Raw genomic sequence first — 27,500 nt, 5'->3', positions numbered from 1 at the left:
TTTTGGGTGTGTGTGTTGATTTTGGAGGATTTAGGAGAAAAGCAGTAACCGCCATCTTGCAACCGACCAAACTCGAGGCAGTACAGGAGTCGGACTAGAGCCACCAGATTGACGTCATCGGGTTCGATAAAACCACATTTCAGCGAAGTTTAGTCCGACTCTAGTGACTGGGGTCGCCGCTGACTGTTCTATATGTATTTAAGGGAGACAACTCTTTAAAGCAACCCAGTACAAATCGGCTTGCAGTTGTAGCCTCCCCTAGTTACTGTTTTGTGAAAATGTGTGTGTGCGTGTGTTTGTGCGTGCGTGCGTGTGTGTGTGTGTGTGTGTGTGTGTGCGTGCGTGCGTGCGTGTGTGTGTGTGTGTGTGTGCGTGTGCGTATGCTGGGGGGGGGGGGGGGGGGGGGGGGGGGCGGTAGGATCAGATAGATTGACCCGTTTTTGCTTTGTTTGATTTATTTGACTTCCTTCATTATCTAATGCAACTTGGGGGACGATGCATTCCTGTTGTTTGGTTGGTCGACTTGCTATTCAATCAGCTGTTTAGTTTGTGAGTTCGTTTTACTTTCCTTCCTTATTTATTATGACTTTTAGTTTACTCTGAGCTGCTTTCGAAGACAGGATACACACACACACACGCACACACACACACACACACACACACACACACACACACACACACACACACACACACACACGCGCGCGAGTACAGACTCATGCACGCGCACGCACACACACACACACACACACACACACACACACACACACACACACACACACACACATAGGCACAGTAACACTAACACGTGTGCAAAAAATGAACACACACACACACCGCGCGAGAGAAAAAGACATCAAAGACTTTTGACCGTGACGTAATCTTTTTATGACGATATATTTATCGTCAATGTGTTACGCGTTCGGCTGTTCTATGAGACTGCCTGGCTGGCTGTGGCTCCGCGAATTCCCCCCGCCGCCAAGTCGTTTTTTTGTGGTTTATTTCGCATTTAGGTCCCAGGTAACATTATGAAGTTTTAATACGATCAATCGGACCTATTATCAAGTTAGTGTATCAACTTTTGAACGAACTGCGCCCAGTAGTTTCCCAGCAATAAGCTGTTAAGTCGAGACACACACACAGACAATTAAAGTCTGCTTGACCCTTGTACTAGCGTACTCGGGGATAATTTGGTTTTAATATAAAACGATCCAAATTTACGTTCATCTTATTCTACATCATTTTCTGATTCCCAAAACATATAAATATGTTATATTTGGATTAAAAACAAGCTCTGAAAACTAAAAATATAAAAATTATGATCAAAATTAAATTTCCGAAATCGATTTAAAAACAATTTCATCTTATTCCTTGTCGGTTCCTGATTCCAAAAACATATAGATATGATATGTTTGGATTAAAAACACGCTCACAAAGTTAAAACGAAAAGCGTGCTATGCAGCACAACGAAATCACTATACTACCGCGCTGAACAGGCTCGTCAGTTTCACTCCGTTATGCACAAGCGGCGGACTACGGTCATTGTGAAAAAATGCAGTGCGTTCAGTTTCATTCTGTGAGTTCCACAGCTTGACTAAATGTAGTAATTTCGCCTTACGCGACTTGTTGTGTGTGTCCTATTTGAAACTAAATGAATAAAACAATGTATGCAAACATTTTCGGTGAAAATACTATGTATATGTGTGTGTGTTGAAGCATGTGTGTGTGTGTGTGTGTGCACATGATTTTGGAGCCATTCCATGGACAGTGTTTTTCACAAAATTACGATGTCCTATGGAAATTTCTGAAAGCGGTCAAATGTCCTATTGATGCTGAAGAGCTCAGGACATTTGTCCTATAGGTGTGAATTTGTAACAACATCCATGCCACGCCATCCGAATAGGCATGCAAACGGCGTTTTTTCTCACAAACTCTCATTGAACAGATATCAAACCTCACTTGTTTTGACAACATTGGTGTTTTTACCGTCAACATGAAAGTTGATTCTTGTGGTGTGTTGTACTGTCAAAGCATGAGGAAAAACGGCATATTCGGTTTCATGTAATTGCTTTTTTTTTAAAGCTTCACTGTCACAATTCGAGTGTTTTAAATGAAACGTGTTCAGGCTTACTTGACGATGATACGTGCGGGGGAATGTGATTTTAGAAAGAACGTTGAAATTCAGTACTTGACTGTTTGCTAAATCTCAAAAGGTCAAACTCCTTAACGGCCCATACGGAACAAGGATAATGTATTAACAAGGAAACCTAATGACTTGTTTGTGTTTTAGAGTCTTAAATGACCCCCCGCGGGTTAGGGGGAGTCCCATATTGGTTGGGACGAGAAAGAATTTACCCGATGCTCCCCAGCATGTCGTAAGAGGCGACTAACGGATTCTGTTTCTCCTTTTACCCTTGTTAAGTGTTTCTTGTATAGAATATAGTCAATTTTTGTAAAGATTTTAGTCAAGCAGTATGTAAGAAATGTTAAGTCCTTTGTACTGGAAACTTGCATTCTCCCAGTAAGGTAAAATATTGTACTACGTTGCAAGCCCCTGGAGCAAATTTTTGATTAGTGCGTTTGTGAACAAGAAGCAATAATTGACAAGTGGCTCTATCCCATCTCCCCCCCCCCCCCCCCCCCTTCCCCCGTCGCGATATAACCTTCGTTGTTGAAAACGACGTTAAACACCAAATAAAGAAAAAGAAAGTCTTAAATGTTCAAGTGTTTAGGCAAAAAAAATAAAAAATAGTCTGTTTACTGTATCCCGACCGACTCTATTTTTTCGCGCGACCCTAGACTTTTTTTGGCATTTGGGAAAAAAAATAAAAAAAGTCTTTTTTTTTGGAAAAATAACTTTAAAATATGGTTTTATGGATGAAAAAATTAAAAAAAAAACCGACCTACCGACCCTATTTTTTTTTGGCCTATGTTACCGTAAACAGACTATTTTTTTGTGTGGCCTTATCAAAAACCAAAAACATCTGAAAGACATCAAAAGCAAAAACAAGTTTATTACGCAACAAGAGTTGTTAAAACACACACACACACACACACACACACACACACACACACACACACACACACACACACACACACACACGCGCGCGCGCGCGCGCACACTCACAAACGCGCGCGCGCGCGTGTGTGTGTGTGTCTGTTTAATGTGTGTGTGTGTGTGTGTGTGTGTGTGTGTGTGTGTCTGTGTGTCTGTGTAGTGTGTGTGTGTGTGTGTGTGAGTACGTGTGTGTGTATCTTCAAGGCTATCCCTAGATGAACAACTTAACACTGATTTCGTTTAGTCGACCAATTGTTAAGCCGAAGCTTTGAAACTTTACACGTGTCTAGGGCAATATGAATACTGGATATTCCTCAAATATCGTTGACTCTCGTAATATGTAAAGGTCACCAGGTAAAAACGAGGGGAAACTTAGGGAAAGTACCTTTTCTGCAACTGTTTGTAAGAAATAGCTTTCAAACTGCATCGTCGTCTTGGATTCAGATGATGACTAGGTGAAAGTTGACTGCTTTTGAATTCATGTGACCTTGAGAAGATTCAGTGGAGATACTGGTGTGCGACACTGGATTGAATTAAAGCCCCAGTTCGTCTCAAATGGTTTACAGAACGATTTAAATCTTTGCATGAAAAAAGCAGTTCTAACCTTATCGAACACTCTTGCAATAGCATTTAATAACATTAAATGACACATTTCGTTCGAATGGCTATTTATCTTACCCCTGAGCCATCGTGAACCCGTGTAATCCACTTTCCTTTTTTTCACAATTTAGTCGTCTGTTTGTGATTTCAATGCGACTCGCTGTATCTGCAATAGCACGTTATTGTGTACCTCTGAATCTAAAAGGCAACAAACGGCTGCGAGTCACACGAACTGAGCGGTAGAAGTTGACCGTTCAAAGAAACTGTCGACATGCAGAACATTCGTCTGCTACGAGAACCACGTTTTGCGGGACACACTTCCGGGCTATCTTTTTTTAAACTTTCAAAACTTCGAGTTGTACTGATCTTGTCTTGATAAAAAAAAGAATTCTTTTATGATTTAAGAATGTTTGTGTAAGAAGCTGTCAATTTATTATTTAGATTTTGAAAGTTAGGTCTAGCGCCAAAACACTGCAGCCGATAAGATGATAAAAGCACGTCATTTCAAGTGTGGTACACTCTCATGACGTCATACTGAAAGGTGATAAATTATGGCTTCACCTTGCAACGTTTTTTTTATTTCAAACATGGTAACATTTTTAAAGGGGTTTCTTTCTCAGAGTTTTGTTTGTCCTCTGTCTGTCTTTCTATGTCTCCGTCTGTCTGACTGATTCAATTAAAAGTGTAATTACTTAGTTTTGCAAAAGTCAAACTAAGTATGATATACCTAATTGATAAAGGTCTCTAAATTCTTATTGTAAACTTGTGAGTTTTATTCAAAACAAATTTAATTGGTGTTTTAAACTCAACAATGGGGCATATGCTGTGATGAGTAGAAGAATGTGTGTTTACGAGCAGAAAAAGCCCATCAAAGTCAAGAATCGTGTTTTTCTTTCTCTATTTTCACCTTGTAGCTTAATCCTACAAGACACTAAGCAACAGTGTAGTACCACTTACAGTGCAATATCTTGTACTTTATTTTTGACCGTCTGTGCAACACTTGATTGACCCATGATCTGAGCTGTTCACATAAGGTAAAGGCAAGGAGCTCTCTATCTCTGATACAGTACTCCTTGGGTAAAGGTAAAAGTAAGGTCCCATAACCATGCTTGGTCGAAGGGGAGTGAGATGTTAGAGATCTGAATTTCTCTCAGGCCAGCTTTGCTGTACTCTCCAGGGCCGGACTAGGCTAAGAGGAGGGGGGGGGGGGGGGGTTGCCAGTGGTGGTCCAGGGGGATGTTCCTCCTGGCCGCGGGGTCAAGGGGCAGAGCTGAAGCTGATGGGTAGGTCATATTCTGAGATAGGAAAATGGTCGCTCCTTGCATGAAACGGCATAAAATAAACAATAATAAAAAATGTTTTAAATAAGTGAGGTACATGTTTAGGCTAGGAGGGGGGGTGCGCAACCCCCCTTACCCCCCCCCCCCCCCCGGTAGTCCGGCCCTGCTCTCCCTCGTTGTCTTCGTCGTCCTCGGCCCTGAAAAGGGGCAGGTACCCATTTACAGCCGAGTGGACTGGACAGCACTTTGAACATCGGGTATAGACAACCCTGTCAGCTTCATAGAGAAGAAAACCCTCATCAAGGCAGAAACGGAACAAGCTGGAGAAACCCTTTATCCGTTTATCCCTTGGGAGCCCTGATTGGCCAAAGTCAAGTTGTTGCCACGCCCGTACCATGTACGGGGCTGGGCCGACCGTTTACATTTTAAATGCATGTGTTCGCATTGTTCACTAAAGTTCGCATTGGAAAAGTATAAAAGGGTTGCGTTTTCCGATGATACAATAAGCTCTCATGGCAGAAAGCCTGAGATATTTCCTTCCGTTGTTAGTGCTTGGATCGTCTGTTTGAGACTGAACGAAAGGCAGAGACAACATGGCTAACAGTACGTATATTCTGCTCAATACTCGTCAATTTTCATTTGTAGCGAGAACAATGCAATTTTAGTAAATAGAATTTCTCTTGATAGTGGATATACAATTTGAAGTGATTGATGATTCTAATTCTTAAAGGAACAGTCGTTCCCGTGTTTCTGATTCGACTCGCCGTCTCAGATCTGGCTTTTACATGGGAATAGACAATCCCTCCGCAAGAACGCATTCCAACAGACCATCCCTCCGCAAGAACACATTCCAATAGACCATCCCTCCGCTAGAACACATTCCAATAGACCATCCCTCCACTAGAACACATTCCAATAGACCATCCCTACGCTAGAACACATTCCAATAGACCATCCCTCCGCTAGAACACATTCCAATAGACCATCCCTCCGTTAGAACACATTCCAACAGACCATCCCTCCGCTAGAACACATTCCAATAGACCATCCCTCCGCTAGAACACATTCCAATAGACCATCCCTCCGCTAGAACACATTCCAATAGACCATCCCTCCGCTAGAACACATTCCAATAGACCATCCCTCCGCTAGAACACATTCCAATAGACCATCCCTCCGCAAGAACACATTCCAATAGACCATCCCTCCGCAAGAACACATTCCAAAAAATCAATAACCTTGGATGCATTTTCTCTTCTGTATAAAATGGGATTTTTTGAATGAATTCATTTCTTAACGGCCAATACTGGCAATCTGATACGTTTTTTTAATTTTTTTTATATAATTATATATATAATGTATGAAACAAAATAATTCTCATAGGAAATAGTCACTGAGTCAGGGTGTTGATTTTTGGTACGTGTCGCTGAATGTTGTTATCCTACTGAGCGAAAAAAGTAATGTATCGATTGAACATTGGATTTCCCTTCTTTGAGCCATGTGACGTCAGAGTCCGACACAATTTTATATTTAGGCGGCCAGTCGAGACTACAAAAAAGTGCATGTTTGTGTGCGTTCAATCGTAAAAACTAACAGGACTCGATCGATACATAATGTTATTTGTATTTTTGACCAAAATATGACATTTTACACAGATCTCGAGAGTCATTGTTCACCTCGAGGAACATTGACTGTCTCGGTCTGTGTAAAATGTCATATTTTGGTCCACAATGCAAATAACGTATATTGCACCCATTTTCAGATGGAAACGATTGGAAGCGGTCGGCTGATGAAAGCAACAGTGAGCTTCAGAAAGTCATTGAAGCGCTTAAGGCAAAGGTGACTTCCCTGGAAGGAGAAATGTCGCAGGTGAAGTCTACAGTTGCAAAACGTCAACAACAAGGTGAGGCTTATGCATGTAGCTATTTACTTCGACCCCTTCTCTGTGTCAGAACTTCTACCTTCGGGGGCGGATCAGTTGCTTTGTAAGAGGGGGTGGACTTTGAATCGAAAGTGAATGTGATGGGCGCGAAGCGCCCAAATTTGCTTGGGGGGTCCGGGGGCACGCCCCCCCCCCCCCCACCCCGGAAAATTGTTTGGCCCAAAGAAGCAAAATGGTGCCATATGGTGCCATTTGAACTTAGAAATGGTCATAGAATCAGCTTTCCAATTTTCTTATAATTTTTTTTCTGGCGGGGGGGTGCACCTGCACCCTGTGCACCCCCCCCCCTCGTCCACCCCTGACCTTGTAATGCGAATATGTGTGTGTCCGAATTGTACCAGGAAACACAGTACAGTAGGGTGCAAAATAAACACAGTACAGTAGGGTGCAAAAGAAACACAGTGCAGTAGGGGGAAAAAGAAACACAGTGCAGTAGGGGGCAAAAGAAACACAATAAAGTAGGGGGCAAAAGAAACACAGTGCAGTAGGGGGAAAAAGAAACACAGTGCAAGTGCAGTAGGGGGTAAAAGAAACACAGTACAGTGGGGGCAAAAGAAACACAGTAGAGTAGGGAGCAAAAGAAACACAGTGCAGTAGCGGGCAAAAGAAACACAGTACAGTAGGGGGCAAAAGAAACAGTACAGTAGGGAGCAAACGAAACACAGTACAGTAGGGGGCAGAAGAAACACAGTGCAGTAGGGTGCAAAATAAACACAGTGCAGTAGGGGGCAAAAGAAACACAGTACAGTAGGGGGCAAAAGAAACACAGTACAGTAGGGTGCAAAACAAACACAGTGCAGTAGGGGGCAAAAGAACACAGTACAGTAGGGGGCAAAAGAAACACAGTGCAGTAGGGAGCAAAAGAAACACAGGACAGTAGGGGGCAAAATAAACACAGTGCAGTTGGGGGCAAAAGAACACAGTACAGTAGGGGGCAAAAGAAACACAGTGCAGTAGGGGGCAAAAGAACAGAGTACAGTAGGGGGCAAAAGAAACACAGTGCAGTAGGGGGCAAAAGAAACACAGTACAGTAGGGAGCAAAAGAAACACAGTACAGTAGGGAGCAAAAGAAACACAGTACAGTAGGGGGCAAACGAAACACAGTACAGTAGGGGGCAGAAGAAACACAGTACAGTAGGAGGCAAAAGAAACACAGTACAGTAGGGGGCAAAAGAAACACAGTACAGTAGGGGGCAAAAGAAACACAGTGCAGTAGGGGGCAGAAGAAACACAGTACAGTAGGGAGCAAAAGAAACACAGTACAGTAGGGGGCAAAAGAAACACAGTACAGTAGGGGGCAAAAGAAACACAGTACAGTAGGGGGCAAAAGAAACACAGTACAGTAGGGTGCAAAAGAAACACAGTACAGTAGAGAGCAAAAGAAACACAGTGCAGTAGAGAGCAAAAAAACCACAGTACAGTAGGGGGCAAAAGAACACAGTACAGTAGGGAGCAAAAGAAACACAGTACAGTAGGGTGCAAAAGAAACACAGTACAGTAGAGAGCAAAAGAAACACAGTGCAGTAGGGGGCAAAAGAAACACAGTACAGTAGGGTGCAAAACAAACACAGTACAGTAGGGAGCAAAAGAAACACAGTGCAGTAGGGGGCAAAAGAAACACAGTACAGTAGGGGGCAAAAGAAACACAGTACAGTAGGGGGCAAAAGAAACACAGTGCAGTGGGCGGGGGCAAAAGAAACACAGTACAGTAGGGGGAAAAAGAAACACAGTACAGTAGTGGGCAAAAGAAACACAGTACAGTAGGGGGAAAAAGAAACACAGTAGGCCTACAGTAGGGAGCAAAAGAAACAGTACAGTAGGGAGCAAAGAAACACAGTACAGTAGGGGGCAAAAGAAACAGTACAGTAGGGAGCAAAAGAAACACAGTACAGAAGAGGCAAAAGAAACACAGTACAGTAGGGGACAAAAGAAACACAGTACAGTAGGGGACAAAAGAAACACAGTACAGTAGGGGGCAAAAGAATCACAGTACAGTAGGGGGCAAAAGAAACACAGTACAGTAGAGAGCAAAAGAAACACAGTGCAGTAGAGAGCAAAAAAACCACAGTACAGTAGGGTGCAAAATAAACACAGTACAGTAGGGTGCAAAAGAAACACAGTGCAGTAGGGGGCAAAAGAACACAGTGCAGTAGGGGGCAAAATAAACACAGTACAGTAGGGGGCAAAAGAAACACAGTGCAGTAGGGGGCAAAAGAAACACAGTACAGTAGGGGGCAAAAGAAACACAGTACAGTAGGGGGCAAAAGAAACACAGTACAGTAGGGGGCAAAAGAAACACAGTGCAGTAGCGGGCAAAAGAAACACAGTACAGTAGGGGGCAAAAGAAACAGTACAGTAGAGGGCAAAAGAAACAGTACAGTAGGGGACAAAAGAAACACAGTGCAGTAGGGGGCAAAATAAACACAGTGCAGTAGGGGGCAAAAGAAACACAGTACAGTAGGGGGCAAAAGAAACACAGTACAGTAGGGTGCAAAACAAACACAGTGCAGTAGGGGGCAAAAGAACACAGTACAGTAGGGGGCAAAAGAAACACAGTGCAGTAGGGAGCAAAAGAAACACAGTACAGTAGGGGGCAAAATAAACACAGTGCAGTTGGGGGCAAAAGAACACAGTACAGTAGGGGGCAAAAGAAACACAGTGCAGTAGGGGGCAAAAGAACACAGTACAGTAGGGGGCAAAAGAAACACAGTGCAGTAGGGGGCAAAAGAAACACAGTACAGTAGGGAGCAAAAGAAACACAGTACAGTAGGGAGCAAAAGAAACACAGTACAGTAGGGAGCAAAAGAAACACAGTACAGTAGGGAGCAAAAGAAACACAGTACAGTAGGGAGCAAACGAAACACAGTACAGTAGGGGGCAGAAGAAACACAGTACAGTAGGAGGCAAAAGAAACACAGTACAGTAGGGGGCAAAAGAAACACAGTACAGTAGGGGGCAAAAGAAACACAGTGCAGTAGGGGGCAGAAGAAACACAGTACAGTAGGGAGCAAAAGAAACACAGTACAGTAGGGGGCAAAAGAAACACAGTACAGTAGGGGGCAAAAGAAACACAGTACAGTAGGGGGCAAAAGAAACACAGTACAGTAGGGTGCAAAAGAAACACAGTACAGTAGAGAGCAAAAGAAACACAGTGCAGTAGAGAGCAAAAAAACCACAGTACAGTAGGGGGCAAAAGAACACAGTACAGTAGGGAGCAAAAGAAACACAGTACAGTAGGGTGCAAAAGAAACACAGTACAGTAGAGAGCAAAAGAAACACAGTGCAGTAGGGGGCAAAAGAAACACAGTACAGTAGGGGGCAAAAGAAACAGTACAGTAGGGAGCAAAAGAGACACAGTGCAGTAGCGGGCAAAAGAAACACAGTACAGTAGGGGGCAAAAAAACCAGTACAGTAGGGGGCAAAAGAAACACAGTGCAGTGGGCGGGGGCAAAAGAAACACAGTACAGTAGGGGGAAAAAGAAACACAGTAGGCCTACAGTAGGGAGCAAAAGAAACACAGTACAGTAGGGGGCAAAAGAAACACAGTACAGTAGGGAGCAAAAGAAACACAGTACAGTAGGGAGCAAAAGAAACACAGTACAGTAGGGGGCAAAAGAAACACAGTACAGTAGGGGGCAAAAGAAACACAGTACAGTAGGGTGCAAAAGAAACACAGTACAGTAGGGTGCAAAAGAAACACAGTACAGTAGAGAGCAAAAGAAACACAGTGCAGTAGAGAGCAAAAAAACCACAGTACAGTAGGGGGCAAAAGAACACAGTACAGTAGGGAGCAAAAGAAACACAGTACAGTAGGGTGCAAAAGAAACACAGTACAGTAGAGAGCAAAAGAAACACAGTGCAGTAGGGGGCAAAAGAAACACAGTACAATAGGGGGCAAAAGAAACACAGTACAGTAGGGAGCAAAAGAAACACAGTGCAGTAGGGGGCAAAAGAAACACAGTACAGTAGGGGGCAAAAGAAACACAGTACAGTAGGGGACAAAAGAAACACAGTGCAGTAGGGGGCAAAAGAAACACAGTACAGTAGGGGGTAAAAGAAACACAGTACAGTAGGGAGCAAAAGAAACACAGTACAGTAGGGGGCAAAAGAAACACAGTACAGTAGGGAGCAAAAGAAACACAGTACAGTAGGGAGCAAAAGAAACACAGTGCAGTAGGGAGCAAAAGAAACACAGTACAGTAGGGGGCAAAAGAAACACAGTACAGTAGGGGGCAAAAGAAACACAGTACAGTAGGGGGCAAAAGAAACAGTACAGTAGGAAGCAAAAGAAACACAGTGCAGTTGGGGGCAAAAGAAACACAGTACAGTAGGGGGCAAAAGAAACACAGTACAGTAGGGAGCAAAAGAAACAGTACAGTAGGGAGCAAAGAAACACAGCACAGTAGGGGGCAAAAGAAACACAGTACAGTAGGGAGCAAAAGAAACAGTACAATAGGGAGCAAAAGAAACACAGTATAGTAGGGAGCAAAAGAAACACAGTGCAGTAGGGAGCAAAAGAAACACAGTGCAGTTGGGGGCAAAAGAAACACAGTACAGTAGGGTGCAAAAGAAACACAGTACAGTAGAGAGCAAAAGAAACACAGTGCAGTAGAGAGCAAAAAAACCACAGTACAGTAGGGTGCAAAATAAACACAGTACAGTAGGGTGCAAAAGAAACACAGTGCAGTAGGGGGCAAAAGAACACAGTGCAGTAGGGGGCAAAAGAAACACAGTACAGTAGGGGGCAAAAGAAACACAGTGCAGTAGGGGGCAAAAGAAACACAGTACAGTAGGGGACAAGAGAAACACAGAACAGTAGGGGGCAAGAGAAACACAGTACAGTAGGGGGCAAAAGAAACTCAGTACAGTAGGGGGCAAAAGAAACACAGTACAGTAGGGGGCAAAAGAAACAGTACAGTAGGAAGCAAAAGAAACACAGTACAGTGGGGGCAAAAAAAACACAGTGCAGTAGGGTGCAAAACAAACACAGTGCAGTAGGGGGCAAAAGAACACAGTACAGTAGGGGGCAAAAGAAACACAGTGCAGTAGGGAGCAAAAGAAACACAGTACAGTAGGGGGCAAAATAAACACAGTGCAGTTGGGGGCAAAAGAACACAGTACAGTAGGGGGCAAAAGAAACACAGTGCAGTAGGGGGCAAAAGAACACAGTACAGTAGGGGGCAAAAGAAACACAGTGCAGTAGGGGGCAAAAGAAACACAGTACAGTAGGGAGCAAAAGAAACACAGTACAGTAGGGAGCAAAAGAAACACAGTACAGTAGGGGGCAAACGAAACACAGTACAGTAGGGGGCAGAAGAAACACAGTACAGTAGGAGGCAAAAGAAACACAGTACAGTAGGGGGCAAAAGAAACACAGTACAGTAGGGGGCAAAAGAAACACAGTGCAGTAGGGGGCAGAAGAAACACAGTACAGTAGGGAGCAAAAGAAACACAGTACAGTAGGGGGCAAAAGAAACACAGTACAGTAGGGTGCAAAAGAAACACAGTACAGTAGAGAGCAAAAGAAACACAGTGCAGTAGAGAGCAAAAAAACCACAGTACAGTAGGGGGCAAAAGAACACAGTACAGTAGGGAGCAAAAGAAACACAGTACAGTAGGGTGCAAAAGAAACACAGTACAGTAGAGAGCAAAAGAAACACAGTGCAGTAGGGGGCAAAAGAAACACAGTGCAGTAGCGGGCAAAAGAGAAACAGTACAGTAGGGAGCAAAAGAAACACAGTGCAGTAGGGGGTAAAAGAAACACAGTACAGTAGGGGGAAAAAGAAACACAGTACAGTAGGGGGCAAAAGAAACACAGTGCAGTAGGGGGCAAAAGAAACACAGTACAGTAGGGGGCAAAAGAAACACAGTACAGTAGGGAGCAAAAGAAACACAGTACAGTAGGGGGCAAAAGAAACACAGTACAGTAGGGAGCAAAAGAGAAACAGTACAGTGGGGAGCAAAAGAAACACAATATAGTAGGGGGCAAAAGAAACACAGTACAGTAGCGGGCAAAAGAAACACAGTACAGTAGGGGGCAAAAGAAACACAGTACAGTAGGGTGCAAAAGAAACACAGTACAGTAGAGAGCAAAAGAAACACAGTGCAGTAGAGAGCAAAAAAACCACAGTACAGTAGGGGGCAAAAGAACACAGTACAGTAGGGAGCAAAAGAAACACAGTACAGTAGGGTGCAAAAGAAACACAGTACAGTAGAGAGCAAAAGAAACACAGTGCAGTAGGGGGCAAAAGAAACACAGTACAGTAGGGGGCAAAAGAAACACAGTACAGTAGGGAGCAAAAGAAACACAGTGCAGTAGGGGGCAAAAGAAACACAGTACAGTAGGGGGCAAAAGAAACACAGTACAGTAGGGAGCAAAAGAAACACAGTACAGTAGGGGGCAAAAGAAACACAGTACAGTAGGGAGCAAAAGAAACACAGTACAGTAGGGAGCAAAAGAGAAACAGTACAGTAGGGAGCAAAAGAAACACAGTGCAGTAGCGGGCAAAAGAAACACAGTACAGTAGGGGGCAAAAGAAACACAGTGCAGTGGGCGGGGGCAAAAGAAACACAGTACAGTAGGGAGCAAAAGAAACACAGTGGAGTTGGGGGCAAAAGAAACACAGTACAGTAGGGGGCAAAAGAAACACAGTACAGTAGGGGGCAAAAGAAACACAGTACAGTAGGGAGCAAAAGAAACACAGTGCAGTAGGGAGCAAAAGAAACACAGTGCAGTTGGGGGCAAAAGAACACAGTGCAGTAGGGGGCAAAAGAAAGAGTACAGTAGGGAGCAAAAGAAACACAGTACAGTAGGGGGCAAAAGAAACACAGTGCAGTGGGCGGGGGCAAAAGAAACACAGTACAGTAGGGGGAAAAAGAAACACAGTAGGCCTACAGTAGGGAGCAAAAGAAACAGTACAGTAGGGAGCAAAGAAACACAGCACAGTAGGGGGCAAAAGAAACACAGTACAGTAGGGAGCAAAAGAAACACAGTACAGTAGGGAGCAAAAGAAACAGTACAGTAGGGAGCAAAAGAAACACAGTGCAGTAGGGAGCAAAAGAAACACAGTGCAGTTAGGGGCAAAAGAACACAGTACAGTAGGGGGCAAAAGAAACACAGTACAGTAGGGAGCAAAAGAAACACAGTACAGTAGGGGGCAAAAGAAACACAGTGCAGTTGGGGCAAAAGAAACACAGTACAGTAGGGGGCAAAAGAAACACAGTACAATAGGGGGAAAAATAAACACAGTGCAGTAGGGGGCAAAAGAAACACAGTACAGTAGGGGGCAAAAAAAACACAGTACAGTACCTGCAAGTTGATGGATGCTTCTACTCAATGTAAAAGCCTTGACAGATGTGTGCATGGTGTTCTGCATAAGTCAGTAACCGGAAAGGGAGGTGTATGTAGCATTATAACAAAATTACCTGTGGTGCTTTTTCCAGTGGCGTTCACAGCTCACTTCAACAAAGGAGGACCTACCACCCACAGCGGCAGCTATGATGTCCCTATCGCCTTCTCGCAGGTGGAGCTGAACCTGGGCAAGGGCTACGATTCGAAGAGCGGGGTTTTCACGGCTCCAGTGGCTGGGCTCTACCTCTTTCACCTCTACGTCAAGGGGGTGGGTACGAAGACAGCAAATGATCAGTTCCAGCTCGCAATCGTCAATGGCAAGTCAGAATTGGCGAAGGTCACTTTACATAGCGAATTGTACAAGTATGCCCGTACTAGTACCTCTGTGGCCACACACGTAGAAGCCGGCCAGAAGGTGTGTGTCAAGTTTCATAATTGGCCTGTTGGCCGTTCTGACCCCTTCTCGTACGATATCTGGCATGATACGTCTTTCACTGGCGTGCTCATTTGCGCGGACTAATCCGCGTGTCTCAGCTTCGCGACAGTTATCTAGCGTTTACGGAGCTGGTCGCCTGCGATATGTTAACACGCGCTTGTGCCTTGCTTAGAAAATAATCACTTAATGTAAGAAAGGAAACGATCAACCAAAGAGAAATAGGAAACGGAATTTGAATTATTGTTAAGTTTTTGTAGGCTCTTTTTGTCATGTGAAGAATTTCAGTCGACATCTCTATTTTCAGAGTTGTTGGATGCTGTTTGTGTGGACAATGTACAACTTAGTCGGAATGACGGCACAGCTACATTCTTTTTTTTCTTCTTTTATTTTAGGCATTGCTTTTGAATAAGATATTCTCTGCTTTAGCTTTCCTAGTCCTGCTTTACATGGCTTGATATGTTGCAGCGCGGGGAAAAAGGGGAGTAAGTCACACACAATAATTTCGAGTTACTAGCTAAAATCTGTCGCCAAGTGAAAATGTCCAGAATTTTGTTTACATTTTGATTTTTTTTTCTCTTTTCAGAGTCAAATCTATCGTTTTACGAAATTATTTTTACAACTGAACAGGTTATTTTGCCTAACTGTGTATTCAGGCGTATCCTCAGTGTTTGTAAAACAACAACAACAACAACAACAAAACACTTCCTGAGTTGAAAATTCCACAGCAACCTGGATGTTAGGCCGCATGCTATGCATTCAGAAGATTAAAATGTTTAAATTAAGAAAGGTAGAAGGAATCAGTGTTGCATGTTACTAAACATCCTTTGCTGCAGTTCAGAAATTAAAACCTCGTTGTGTCCCACAAATCAATATGCCCCATGTCTCTTCCTTATGAGATGTTTTGGGTGCGGTTTCGTCCGTATTTGATCAAACATTTGGAGTTGAGTTTGTCATAAATTGTTGCAATAATTAGGTTGTACTCAGTTCTTCTCAGAGTAATATTGTGAGGCCAGAGTAACGTTTTGTTCAGAGTATATGAAACTTGTAGAGAGGAGTGAGAGAGACAACAGCCTCTTGGCGTTTTTGCAATCTGTTACACTGTACATTGACAGAGACAGGGTCGGCGAAATAAAAAAAAAAGCAGAAAAGGAATAAACAAAAATGCGCTAGTAAATATGTGTTTGTGTGTGTGAGCGTGCGTGCGTACGCGTGTTTGCGCGTGTTTGTGTGTGTGTATTTGTTTGTGTGTGTGTTTGTTTCAGTGTGTGTGTGCTAGTATGTGTGTGTCTGTGTGTTTGTATGTGTGTGTGTGTGTGTGTGTCAGTGTGTGTATGTGTGTGTGTGTGTGTGTCTGTCTGTGTGTGTTTGTATGTGTGTGTGTGCGTGTGTGTGTGTGTCAGTGTGTGTATGTGTGTGTGTGTGTGTGTGTGTGTTCTTGTGTTTGTGTATTATTTTGTGATTTATGGATTTTTGGTAAAGTTTTGAAATATGCAAGGTACACACGCCCCTTCATTTTTACACACATACACACACGCGTGCGCTTGAACACACATACACTCACGTGACACACCGTAGCACACCCGACACACATACACACACTCACGTGACACACCGTAGCACACCCGACACACACACACACCCACACACACACACTCACGTGACACACCGTAGCACACCCGACACACACATACACACACTCGCACGCACACACGCACGCACGCACACACACACACACACACACACACACACACTACACACACACACACACACACACACATTGGCACATACACACACACACACACACACACACACCCACACACACACACACACACATTGACAACCACATCCTGTTGTATTTTTTGGGCGTGTGTGTTGATTTTGGAGGATCGTTCGGAGAAAAGCAGTATCCGCCATCTTGGAATCAAACAAACTCGAAGAAGTACGGGAGTCGGACTGGAGCAACCAGAGTGACGTCATCGGGTTGGACTAGACCATTATTCAGCGGAGTTTAGTACGACTCGAGTGACTGGAGTCGCCGCTGAAACTTGCCCTTTAAAAGAAGCCTTATACAACCAAGGGAGACAGCTCTTGGAAGCAACCCAGTACAAATCAACTTACAGTTGTAGCCTCCCCTAGTTACTGTTTAGTGAAAATGTGTTTGTGTGTGTGTGTGTGCGCGTGCGTATGCTCGGGGGGGGGGGGGGGGGGGGGGCGGTAGGATCAGATAGATTGACCCGTTTTTGCTTTGTTTGATTTATTTGATTTCCTTCATTATCTAATGCAACTTGGGGGACGATGCATTCCTGTTGTTTGGTTGGTCGCCTTGCTATTTAATCAGCTGTTTAGTTTGTGAGTTCGTTTTACTTTCCTTCCTTATTTATTATGACTTTTAGTTTACTCTGAGCTGCTTTCGAAGACAGGATACACACACACACACACACACACACACACACACACACACACACACACACACACACACACACACACACACACACAAACAGACACACACACACACACACACACACACACACACACACACACACAAACACGCTCAAACACACATACCTACTCGCGCACTTGCGCAACGACCACCACCAACACCAACACTTCTCACCAGGACTTCATGAATATCGAACTAATTTATTCAATCATATACAGCACTTTTGCACTTTTAGAGAAGTGTTTGGGGTAAAAACTGCACTGTATTCCATGAGTGAATACTGCACTCCAAAAGTATAAAAACGAACATAATTCATGCTTCAAATAATAATCTGAAACTACAACACAGACAGTCACATATAGACACACACAACACACACACACACACACACACACACACACACACACACACACACACACATACGGACGAACGAACGCACGCACACACACACACACACACACACACACACACACACACACACACACACACACACACACACACACACACACACACACACACACACACACACACACACACATCGGACACAAATCATTTGAACAGATTGACACTGCTGGTAGTTATGAGATTGAAACCTCAAATCATTTCCACGCTATGCAGGAAGCAATCAAGTTGTTGATATTTGCTGTGTGTCTCAGTGGAAGGATGCTCTTATTCCAGTTAGAGACATATAAGATACCGATTTAAAAAAAAATTAAAAAAGGCAAGACGTGTCTTTTTCACCCTCCCTATCGAAGTTAAATCTCTGACGTAAAAAGCCAAACAAATTTCGAAAAGACGTCATAACGTGAATAATGGCGTCCCTTAAAAATAATGGGACTTCTTTTGCATGACTCCCGAGGAAGTTACACAGAATTTCGAGAACAAAGATTTTCTTGGTGACATTATCAGCAGTAGAAAACTAATCGTAAGGTCACCGCCAGGCTGAGCATGTATCGGTATTGTACATCATTAAAAGCCTGACAGTCCGGCTGTCGTCATGTATACATGCACTCGGACAGAAGTGTACATTGAAGCTTGCCAAGACAAAGGAGATTAGGCGAGGTTAACATAATGTCTGACCGATTTGACATCGAAGGATATTTAATTTACGAGGGGAAGGGTTCCTAATATGGACCACTTTTTGTTTTATGCTGATAACTAGCTTATTTTCTTACGAAGAAGTTTCATTTTGTGTTTGTTAGTCCTTCTCTCTCAGGTTAACTGTCAGGCCTAATTGGAGTAAAATAGCTTGGATAGATTTTCAGCAAAAATTAAATACAGAAAAAAATCACAAATGGTCCATATTAGGAGCCCTTCCCCTAACAATTCTCCGGTTTTGTATTTGACATGAACAAACAGAAACAATGTGTTCACAAAAAGGCACTGGGGGAACATCGAGGCAGTAGATCAGTACCAAGGTTCACCTTTTCACATCGACAAAAATGTGCAATAACAAACAGGCTTGATAATTCTGTTCAAATCTGGGATCTGGGTAACAAGGCACGTTTTACTAGCATGTTGGACTCTAAACAAAAATCGTCCATCTGTTTAAATCAAGACAAGTAACAAGGCACTCAAACAAGGGCACTAACTCGTGTGTGTATACTCTACATTTAAACACCTCACAAGGTATTGGCACAAGGGACATAATCACATCAAGCACATATTGAAACAAACATTCACAGAGAATTTGCAAAAAAATCCTATTTTGACTTCTTACTCACATGCACGTATTTAAGCACGCACTTACACACACACGCGCGCACTTATACAAGGACGCACGCACGCGCACACACAAGCCCACCTCTTCCTGCCCGCACCACATACACGCACTTAGGCGCATGCAAGCTCCCACACACTTATTTAATGTGACGACTCCCTCGCATATCTACAAGCATATTATTATATCATGTGCATCAGTAACAATTTCATACTTTTAACATATTCCTCAAACATCAAAGTCACCAGCACAAACAGAATTCAATGCAATACTACCAAGAAATGTTACACGCACACTTTTCTTGAAAATGAACTCACCATTTGTTCCATCTTCAACTCTTTCTCTTCTTATTTCTGTGCCTGGAAATGGCTTGAAGCCACCAGCAGTTCATTCAATTTCTGTGCCTGGAAATGGCTTGAAGCCACCAGCAGTTCATTCAATTTCTGTGCCTGGAAATGGCTTGAAGCCACCAGCAGTTCATTCAATTTCTGTGCCTGGAAATGGCTTGAAGCCACCAGCTGTTCATTCAATTTCTGTGCCTGGAAATGGCTTGAAGCCACCAGCTGTTCATTCAATTTCTGTGCCTGGAAATGGCTTGAAGCCACCAGCAGTTCATTCAATTTCTGTGCCTGGAAATGGCTTGAAGCCACCAGCTGTTCATTCAATTTCTGTGCCTGGAAATGGCTTGAAGCCACCAGCTGTTCATTCAATTTCTGTGCCTGGAAATGGCTTGAAGCCACCAGCTGTTCATTCAATTTCTGTGCCTGGAAATGGCTTGAAGCCACCAGCTGTTCATTCAATTTCTGTGCCTGGAAATGGCTTGAAGCCACCAGCTATTCATTCAATTTCTGTGCCTGGAAATGGCTTGAAGCCACCAGCTGTTCATTCAATTTCTGTGCCTGGAAATGGCTTGAAGCCACCAGCAGTTCATTCAATTTCTGTGCCTGGAAATGGCTTGAAGCCACCAGCTGTTCATTCAATTTCTGTGCCTGGAAATGGCTTGAAGCCACCAGCTGTTCATTCAATTTCTGTGCCTGGAAATGGCTTGAAGCCACCAGCCGTTCTTTCAATTTCTGTGCCTGGAAATGGCTTGAAGCCACCAGCAGTTCATTCAATTTCTGTGCCTGGAAATGGCTTGAAGCCACCAGCTGTTCATTCAATTTCTGTGCCTGGAAATGGCTTGAAGCCACCAGCTGTTCATTCAATTTCTGTGCCTGGAAATGGCTTGAAGCCACCAGCAGTTCATTCAATTTCTACTTGTTCTTCTCGTGTCCATGCCTCTATTTAGTCTTGAGTCGAGCGTTTGAAAATGCCTGAGCCTGAAGGCGGGTGTAACTTACACCTCTTGGTATCAGTCTGCCTTAGAGATGAGGACGACAGTTTGCCGGATGGCCAGAATAGCACGCTGCATTTTCCTGCATAGAACTAAAGCGCGTCTGCCGCGACGGTGCCTGAGCTAAACATTGGCGGGCACTGCTCACAGCCCGGCACACGGCACCGGAAACATTCCCCGTCCCTTCACCTCTCTCGCCACCATCCGCCCTACCCTTGGTCTCATGCCTGTATTATCTCATTGCTGGGAACTTTGGTTCTCTTCCTCCCAATGAAAGTTAGGCTAGCAGCAACACGATTCGCGCTGTTCATGTGTGTGCATGTCTAGGGGTAATCTCCTAACTGCACTTCTGACATAATGACCGAGGTCAATAACGTGCCACAGCGATGAAACGGGGCTGGGACATTGATACCATTTCTAAGTCTGCAAATAACATTGACCCAATGTGAGTCCCGACCTGGATTTCAACCCATGATCACAAGTCTAATGCTCTACCAACTGAGCTACCAGGCAAGATGAGATGATAAGATCAAAACAAGTCTTCTACATTCTGTTCAATTTGTTAAGCATCAAGCGCTAAGCCAACACGCTCATGGCATTGTCCGAATTCTGTCCTCAAGCATTATTGCATGCATCCAGATCATTTTCCTCTGCTGACGAAACAGAAGGAAAAACACACAGAAAACGACAATTCACGCAATAAAGAGCCAACGGATCTTTTAACCATCCCATCAACAAAGGCAATACGATCGTTGCAAATTCAAAGACTTTTTCAACAATACACGCGGAAAAAGAAAATCTGCTCGATTCAGAGTCACAAACTTCTCTTGAAAATAGAAAAAGGTCAGTTCTTCAATGCTCGGTCGACGTAAATTACTTTGAAGGCACAATTCATTCCATGCAAAGTCAAAGAAAATCTGGAAAACACAGTTCATTCAATGCATGGAAGTGGACGATTTCTAAGTTATTAAAAATGTAAACAGAAATGAAAAGTCACTTCATTGATTCAGAGTCAACCACTTCTTAAATACAGCCACGAAAAGGCAATTCGATCATTTGATGCAAAGCCAATCACTTCTTAAAGAATGAAAGGAATTAAGTCACTGGAGGAAAAATCAAACGGCTCCCTCCCCACGGGGAAAAATGAAAAAGGAGTCCCTTGTTAAAAAGTTGAACGACTTCCTACCTCCCCCCCCCCCACCCCCCCTTCAAAAAGAAAAAGAAAAAAACAATCACACAGGGAAAGACAACTCCTTCGATTCAGAGTCACCGACTGTCAAAAGCCAGGAAAAGGGAAGTCACTCGATGCAATGCCAATCGACTCCCTATCTCACCCCCTCCTCCCCTCCTCCTCCCCTCCAAAAAAGGAAAAAGAATGAAATAAAATCACACAGGGAAAAAGACAACTCCTTCGATTCAAAGTCACCGCGTGTCAAAGGTGTAGCCAAAGTTGTTGGGCCCGGGATACAGTCCTTTCATTCTCTGGCTGTACGCGTTGTAGTCCATGCCCCGGGTGTAGGGGCTGGGTCTGGCTTTAGCTGACGTCATGTAGGGGTCGGCATAGGGGCTGTAGGCGTAACACTCGCTGTACGAGATGGGGGTGGGGCGGGAGGACGGAAGAGCCCCTGGCAGGTTGGGGGGCAGCATGGACGATAGAAGAGCCGTGTTCATGTCTGCTTCGCTCACTGTTTCTGCTGTCCCTCCTGTCAAAAACACAAAAATAATAAATAATCGTGACGTGAATTTAACAAGAACAACTACATGGATTTATTTTACCATAAAGCATAAGAGTCATTGGTATTTCTCCTAGTTTGCATCAGACATTAAACGATTGACTTAAGTAAAACATCTGATTGGTTCATTTTAGGTAAATATTTGCAAAAGAGCGAGGTTGGAAGTTGAACGGTTTCTTCGCAGCACTCGTTATTATAACCAGCACACTGTTATGATTGATCGAAGTGGCACTTCACACGAGGCGACTCAGGTGGTGCTGGTATCAACAATGTTATTAATTTGTATTATATTTAACTGAATGTAATATTAATGTTGTAGTCACTGGAGGAAAAATCAAACGGCTCCCTCCCCACGGGGAAAAATGGAAAAGGAGTCCCTTGTTAAAAAGTTGAACGACTTCCTACCTCCCCCCCCCCCACCCCCCCTTCAAAAAAAAAAAAAAAAAAAGAATCACACAGGGAAAGACAACTCCTTCGATTCAGAGTCACCGACTGTCAAAAGCCAGGAAAAGGGAAGTCACTCGATGCAATGCGGATCGACTCCCTCTCTCACCCCCTCTCCATGTGAGATAATAAAGTTGATTTGATTTGATGTGATTTGAATTTGATTTGATGCTTGATGTCACAGTGGAACTCCCATTTTAATCCCCCAAAATATAGGTATTAAAAAAGGAGGGAATCTTGAAATGGGAGTAAATGTACAGAACAGAAGAAAAAAAGTTAAGGATAAAAGTCGCTTGTTCATAACAATGCTTGTTATTGTCTCAGCTGCCAGGAGAATGGTTCCGAATAACCATCACTTACTCTATTACACATGTCTTATGCACTAAGAGAGCTTACTTCCCTTTGTTTATCAGATCTTATGAACAGAACGTTTAAGAAAACAGGGTCTTGAAAAGGAGGGGAGTCTTAAAATGGGGGTTCCGCTGTAAGTACTCACCCTTTTCTTCGCCGCGTTTCCTGGGGCTGCCGCTGAGCAGCTGTAGAGAACTGCTGGGTCTGTGTTGTGCACGTGCCCGTGACCCACAGGTCGGGTTGATGTGTGACAGTACCTCCACCATGCTGGAACATGCAAGCCTACACATATTCACAATTATCAGCAAGCCTACCCATATTCACAATTATCACCAAGCCTACACGTATTCACAATTACCAGCAAGCCTACCCATATTCACAATTATCACCAAGCCTACCCATATTCACAATTATTACCAAGCCTACCCATATTCACAATTATCAGTAAGTCCATACGTATTCACAATTATCAGCAAGCCTACACGTATTCACAATTATCAACAAGCCTAGACATATTCACAATTATCAGCAAGCCTAGACATATTCACAATTATCAGCAAGCCTAGATATATTCACAATTATCAGTAAGGCTAGATATATTCACAATTATCAGCAAGTCTAGATATATTCACAATTATCAGCAAGCCTAGATATATTCACAATTATCAGCAAGCCTAGATATATTCACAATTATCAGCAAGCCTAGATATATTCACAATTATCAGCAAGCCTAGATATATTCACAATTATCAGCAAGCCTAGATATATTCACAATTATCAGCAAGCCTAGATATATTCACAATTATCAGCAAGCCTAGATATATTCACAATTATCAGCAAGCCTAGATATATTCACAATTATCAGCAAGCCTAGATATATTCACAATTATCCTGACGCAGGCATACACAATCAAATCAAACTGTACACTTTATTTTTATTTTTACAGTTTTCCACGATACCACACCAATGTACCGTGCCTTTGTACATCTAACACTAAGTTTACACTTACTGTTCTTCTAACCGACATCAGAAAACAGCAAATACAACCTTTTACTGTTCACTTCAGGTCTCTTTTCACCGTTGTACCGGTGCAAACACTTCAGTGCCTAGGGACGTTGAATGTTCCAACACACGCGTGTATTTTTTTTATTTTTGTTAAATTGGTTGGACAAATTCACTAGCTGTATTCGCTAGTTTTCTGCCTCATCAGTCGAACGTGTGTGCAATATCACATCAAAAATACACATTTTCAACTTACCAGTCGTTGGGGTCGCAGTCACGGAATCCTTTGGCGAAGGGATTACTGGCTATCTTCAGCTGCGTAATCTGAAGAAAAAAATCATAGGTTATGAAAAATACCAGTTTTCCCTGTAACCACCATGTAAACCATCTTGCAAACCATCATGTAAACCACCATGTAAACCAAGAGACAACTGTCAAGGCTTTTAACATAGGGGCGTCCTTCAACTTGAAGCACAGTTCCCCCCCCCCCCCCCCCCCCCCCCCCCCCCCCCCGGTGTGAGTGAACGATTTCATCACCATCTCATATCTTGCCAGGATTGTGCATGGGATTGGGCTATCATCCCTGTACTTGCACAAAAAGCCAAAATCGACAGCCTTGATAATTTCTGTGCAGCGTGAGAATTCTGTTTTTATGGATTTGTGTTTTGTTTCTTTCTAAGTCATTGGTGTAAATCTGAAAGAATTTGAAGCTGCTATGAAGTTCATTTTTGGTAAGCGTCCAAGTAGAGGGGTGATGTCATCGATAATAGCTGTAGCGAGCGGTACTCATTTCACGGGAAGGGCTAGATGGACGGACGAACGCACGGACGCATGGGCGGGAGGACAAACAGACAGACAGACAGACAGGCAGACAGACAAACAGACAGACAGACAGACAGACTCACGCACGCACGCCCGCACACGGACGCACGTACGCACGCGCGCACAAACACACACACGCACACACATTCACACATAAATAAACACACACACACACCAACATACACACCACATACACACCCACACAAAAATACCCACACACAGACCCCCCCCCCCCCCGGCCCCACAAACCCACATACAGATGATACACACACACACACACACACACACACACACACACACACACACACACACTGAAAGCAAAACGCGCAGCATGTAAGCAAAGCGTCACATCTTGCTGGTGATAGAGCGAGCGCGGGTGGCCCGGTGGCGCAGAGGATCATTGATACGGGCAGTGTTTATCAGCGCCTGTCGGGAGGTTTAGACTTATGAATTAATTTTCACAGCCGCCGCACAATGGCGAGTAGTGCTTTATCTCTCCGCGCGCCCTATTTTCAGTGGTGGAGGAATCTTTCCCACGTCTGATATTCCTGGTTCAGACGTGTGATGGCTCTTTTTCGGGGGTGGTGGTGAGGGGGGGGGGGGTGGTGTGTGTGTGTGTGTATGTGTGTGTGCGTGTGTGTGGGTATGTGTATGTGTGTGTGTGTGGGTATGTGTATGTGTGTGTGCGTGTGTGTGTGTGTGTGTCTGTGTGTGTGAGAGACATAAGAGAGAGAGAGAGAGAGAAAGAGAGAGAGAGAGGAATAGAGAGAGAGAGCCAATGAGAGAGAGTGTGTGTGTGTGCGCGCGCGCACCTGTGTGTGTGTGTGTGTGTGAGTGTGTGTGTGTGAGAGAGAGAGAGAGAGAGAGAGAGAGAGAGAGAGAGAGAGAGAGAGAGAGTAAATTGGCCAAAACTCGTGGAAGATCAGGGGTGGGTTGCATGAGAGAACTCAAATTCCAAGCTCAAACGGTTCGACTTTACTCTAAAGCTTGCTCTGTTAAGAATCCGCAAAGCACGAAACGAAGTCGGGGTGCATGAGCCGTCTTTAGGGCCGACTCAACAGAGAAAGAGGGCAAGTCGACAACGTCGACCTACTTAGAGCGTTAGTGAGAGATTCCATGACGTAACGGGAAATGTGGTCAGCAACAGCCAATGCAAACTGCAGTCTAGTAGGTTCGCGGGAAAAGGGCGCATCAGAGACCGTCTGTTACACAAAAATGTACTCTGCGGCATCTGGGCGCATTCAAGCATGCACAGGAAGCGCGCGCTCATACCAACACAGGAGATGCCGTGTGTAGTACAAAGTAGAGCGTACGGCGTTATAGTACTATTTTGTGCATTGTGCATGTTGGATCGAGTAGAAGAAAAATAAAGATTGTCTTCTTGATCTTGAATCGCTCTCTACTGAAAAGGTCAACATCGACCAAAAATTAAAAAAGTAAATACAAAGAGAAGATAAAAAATACAGTAATTACAAAAAAACACGAATTATATCAAAATAAAAAATGAAGTAAAAACAAAATAGAAGGAAAAGAAACCAAAGTCATATAATGTGAGATTAAAATTTTTTTTTTTTAAAAAGATTAAATAAATAAAATTTTAAAAATCAAATTATAAAACACTTATAACTATTAGAGACAGCATTAGGTAACAAAAGATGATTTCTAACAAATAAAAAAAAGACAACAAATATAAAAGGTTTTAAAAAATCATCTTGCAAGCGGCAACTGGCTGGTTAAGTCTGTTATCTCTGCCAAGCTCAGCGTTAAGCCTGGGGGGGAGCAGGCTCAAAGTTAAGCAAAAAACGCTGTGCTCAACGAACGTAAGACCGCTCATGCACCCCGGTTTTCGCGCTTTTGGCGTAAAGTCAACCATCTCAACTTTGAGCACATTTCCGCCCAGCTTAAGTCGTCTCATGCAACCCACCCCAGGAGTAAGGACGATAAATGTGACCCTCCACCACGGGATGAGTCGCATGTCACCTTTTCATGATTTTCATATTTTTACATTTTCTTAAAGAGTTGTTTATTCTCTATCCAGTGGTGAAAACCGTGTTAGAAAAGAGTGAACACTTTTCGAGTTATAAGCCTGTGACTAAGGTCACCCTTACACTGTTACTATAGACACCCCCCGGACTTATATTATGCCTAGCGCAGAACCGCGTGAGGTGACATGCGACTCATCTCGTGGTGGAGGGTCACAAATAAGAAAATAAAATCGCTGCAGCACAAAGACCTACCTAGTACACCTAGTACTCTGGAGAGGGTCTCTCGATGCTCTCTTCAGTGAATTTCTTTTTTTTTTTACAAAGTTGGCGGATAACAAAACAGAACATACGATCGATGATAAATCTGACTTGTCACAAGTGGGTCACCTCACAAGTAGATGATCCACGTGCGGCCTATTATGACCCTCTGTCAGCAAGAGACAAGAATTGGGCGCAATTGCAAAAGCACGAGTGAATGTGGGAGTTTCAGCCCATGAACGAAGAAGAAGAAGAAGAAGAAGAAGAAGAAGAAGAAGGGGAAGAAGACGAAACAAGAAATACCAACCACCAACCGATCCTCCTTCGCAATATTTGGGAGCTACAGACTCAGTTTGCAAGAGACATGGTGAGATGTTTTAAGTACACAATACAGTGTTAAGACTTCCATAAATCTGTGAAATTAGGTCTAAAAAAATGGGGGGGGGGTGTCTCATTATGGAGGTAAATTAACAGAAGTTCTGAACGGACAAGAAAAACAACACAGGTCTTTGAAGAGGGTAAGTCTTAAATGACTTATTAGTGATTCGTAACAGAGGGCTTCGACTGTCGCACACCTGCTAAACCAAGCAGCAACACAGTCACTCCACGGATAGAAGTGGGTCGTATACAACACCATACACTTCCACAGTTCGTGCATATGTCTGCATTTTGGGAGATAAAACATCACGATAACACCATGGTGTTACCCCGACTTGTGGATGATACCCAGTTGTATCAATGCGTGTT

The 27,500-nt window shown here is 43.6% G+C and overlaps 3 protein-coding genes across 3 annotated transcripts; 2 read left to right on the top strand and 1 right to left on the bottom strand.

Moving 5' to 3' along the window:
* Positions 1-5,406: 5,406 nt before the first annotated feature.
* LOC138977373 (complement C1q-like protein 4) lies at positions 5,407-15,838 on the top strand. The gene is made up of 3 exons (XM_070350269.1): positions 5,407-5,538; positions 6,698-6,838; positions 14,321-15,838. The coding sequence occupies exons 1-3, from the start codon at positions 5,529-5,531 to the stop codon at positions 14,746-14,748; spliced, it is 579 nt and encodes a 192-aa protein (XP_070206370.1). The 5' UTR covers positions 5,407-5,528; the 3' UTR covers positions 14,749-15,838.
* A 3,293-nt stretch (positions 15,839-19,131) lies between these two features.
* Positions 19,132-20,112, top strand: LOC138977090 (RNA-binding protein 12-like). The gene has a single exon (XM_070350000.1). The coding sequence runs from the start codon at positions 19,132-19,134 to the stop codon at positions 20,110-20,112; it is 981 nt and encodes a 326-aa protein (XP_070206101.1).
* Positions 20,113-21,385: 1,273 nt separating this feature from the next.
* Positions 21,386-24,012, bottom strand: LOC138977372 (T-box transcription factor TBX1-B-like; the record flags this gene model as incomplete). The annotated part of the gene is given in 3 exon segments (XM_070350267.1): positions 21,386-21,860; positions 22,831-22,952; positions 23,945-24,012. Coding segments are annotated over 3 exon segments (471 nt in total), but the record flags the coding sequence as incomplete, so codon positions are not given.
* Between the last annotated feature and the right edge of the window lie 3,488 nt (positions 24,013-27,500).

This window comes from Littorina saxatilis, linkage group LG9 (assembly GCF_037325665.1).
Source record: "Littorina saxatilis isolate snail1 linkage group LG9, US_GU_Lsax_2.0, whole genome shotgun sequence".
Lineage (NCBI taxonomy): Eukaryota > Metazoa > Mollusca > Gastropoda > Littorinimorpha > Littorinidae > Littorina > Littorina saxatilis.
The sequence above is the reverse complement of the archived record's forward strand: the minus strand, read 5'-3'. Positions and strand labels throughout refer to the sequence as shown.